Here is a 1,465-nt window from a genome sequence, read left to right as displayed (position 1 = left end):
ACCCCCACGGCGGCCGCCGGGGCGGACCCGTCCTCCGCGCTTCGCCAGCCGCCGCACCAGGCTGGTCGGTGGGGACAGGCTTGCCGGGGGGCCCGCGACGCCCGGCTCTGCGGGCAGGGCGCTGTCGTGTCTGCGCGGGGCTGGCTAGTGCATTTTAACCAGTCGAGGGGCCGCTGTTGTCTAAGACCCAGAAGCGGGACGATGAGCGAGGTGCCTCTGTGGTCAGGGGTCCCCGAACTTTGATCCGCTGCCGCCCGAGGGGAAGGAGAATTGGGGGCGCCCCTCCTCCGCCCGATTTGGCCTCCGCTCTTGCAGACCCCACCTCCCTACCTTCCGATGCAGACTGTTGCCCTCCTCACCCTCGGTGTGTTGCTCAAGAAGGCGCCTGGTTACAGAGGTACACGACGCGCCTCACGCGTTTGGTCGTGAGTGGCCAGAATGTTAAGACAAAGCACTTTTCCTGTAATGTTTACTGTTGATACTAAGTGACTTCCTTCCGAATCAGGCTGTGGATATCACATAAGGTCTTTTTCTTTTCAGGTTTATGATGATAAAGACTATCGGAGAATCCGATTTGTAGGTCGACAGAAAGAGGTAAGCGAAAGGTCTGGTGAAAGAGGTAGGTTTTTGTAAACCCTTCACGTAACCCACCGATGGTAAGTAGAAGTGAACGCGCAGACGTAAACTCTGATTGTGAGCACGCCGGAAGCCTTGGAATTCTGCACGTCCCTGAAACGCTAAACGTTCAGTTTCCCCCTGAAATTAAACGTGACGCTTGTGACTGTTGTGTGTGTGTGTGTGTGTGTGTGTGTGTAAATGGGAGTGATCTTTTTTTCCATGTCTGTGCCTTACGCTCCTGAGATCTCCAGGTTAAAGGAAGTAATGGCAGCTTTTAAAATTCACGCTTTCGGTCACATTTCTGGGACATGCTTGTCGTGTTTCCTGCCAGACAGACTAGGCCGTGTTCTCCCAGGGACGGACACTCGGGAGCTGAAACTGGCATGAGGGGTATCCTTCCCCACGTGGGTCTGACTGCTCACCCGCCGTGAGTGTGACCGCTGGGGACAGGGCGCAACGGTGGGGTCTGCTCGCAGGGACCTGTCGGAGTCCTGGTCCCTCTCACCCGCGCTGCCAGCTCCCCAGTCTTTGTGCACGTGTTATGCCCAGATTTTAATATTGCCCCCAAAACCCAGAAACCGCCAGGGAGACCGAGTCACGCATGCAAAAGCAAAGGGCGGGTTTATTACGGGCTTAGGCTGGCCGAGTCTCAGCTCGGGCTCACAGACTTCACCGGCGCAGCGGATCCGCGCTGAGAGCCCCGAACAAAGGGGGAGGCAGGGCCTTTATGGGGTTCGGGAAGGGGGAGTTACAGGAAATCGTGACACAGGTAGTCCCAATCACTATTGCACAATATTATTGACAGCAGGTTTACCCATTCATTGTTACTTTTGGTGGGAGCCAATCA

The 1,465-nt window shown here is 56.2% G+C and overlaps 2 protein-coding genes across 2 annotated transcripts in view; one reads left to right on the top strand and one right to left on the bottom strand.

Annotated features, from left to right (window-relative positions):
* The window catches only part of MRPL36 (mitochondrial ribosomal protein L36), a 1,866-nt gene extending 1,307 nt beyond the window's left edge, over positions 1–559 (bottom strand). The window contains exon 1 of the mRNA XM_029941093.1: positions 331–559. The gene's annotated coding sequence lies outside the window, so the exon portion shown is untranslated. The remainder of the gene's footprint in view (positions 1–330) is intronic.
* Positions 1–1,465, top strand: part of NDUFS6 (NADH:ubiquinone oxidoreductase subunit S6) — a gene marked incomplete at its 5' end in the record, with an annotated part of 18,858 nt that overhangs the window by 12,814 nt on the left and 4,579 nt on the right. The window contains one exon of the mRNA XM_029941297.1: positions 541–594. Coding sequence (XP_029797157.1) covers positions 541–594 — 54 coding nt within the window. The remainder of the gene's footprint in view (positions 1–540; positions 595–1,465) is intronic.

The sequence above is a fragment of the Suricata suricatta genome, chromosome 6 (genome assembly GCF_006229205.1).
Source record: "Suricata suricatta isolate VVHF042 chromosome 6, meerkat_22Aug2017_6uvM2_HiC, whole genome shotgun sequence".
NCBI lineage: Eukaryota > Metazoa > Chordata > Mammalia > Carnivora > Herpestidae > Suricata > Suricata suricatta.
The sequence above is the reverse complement of the archived record's forward strand: the minus strand, read 5'-3'. Positions and strand labels throughout refer to the sequence as shown.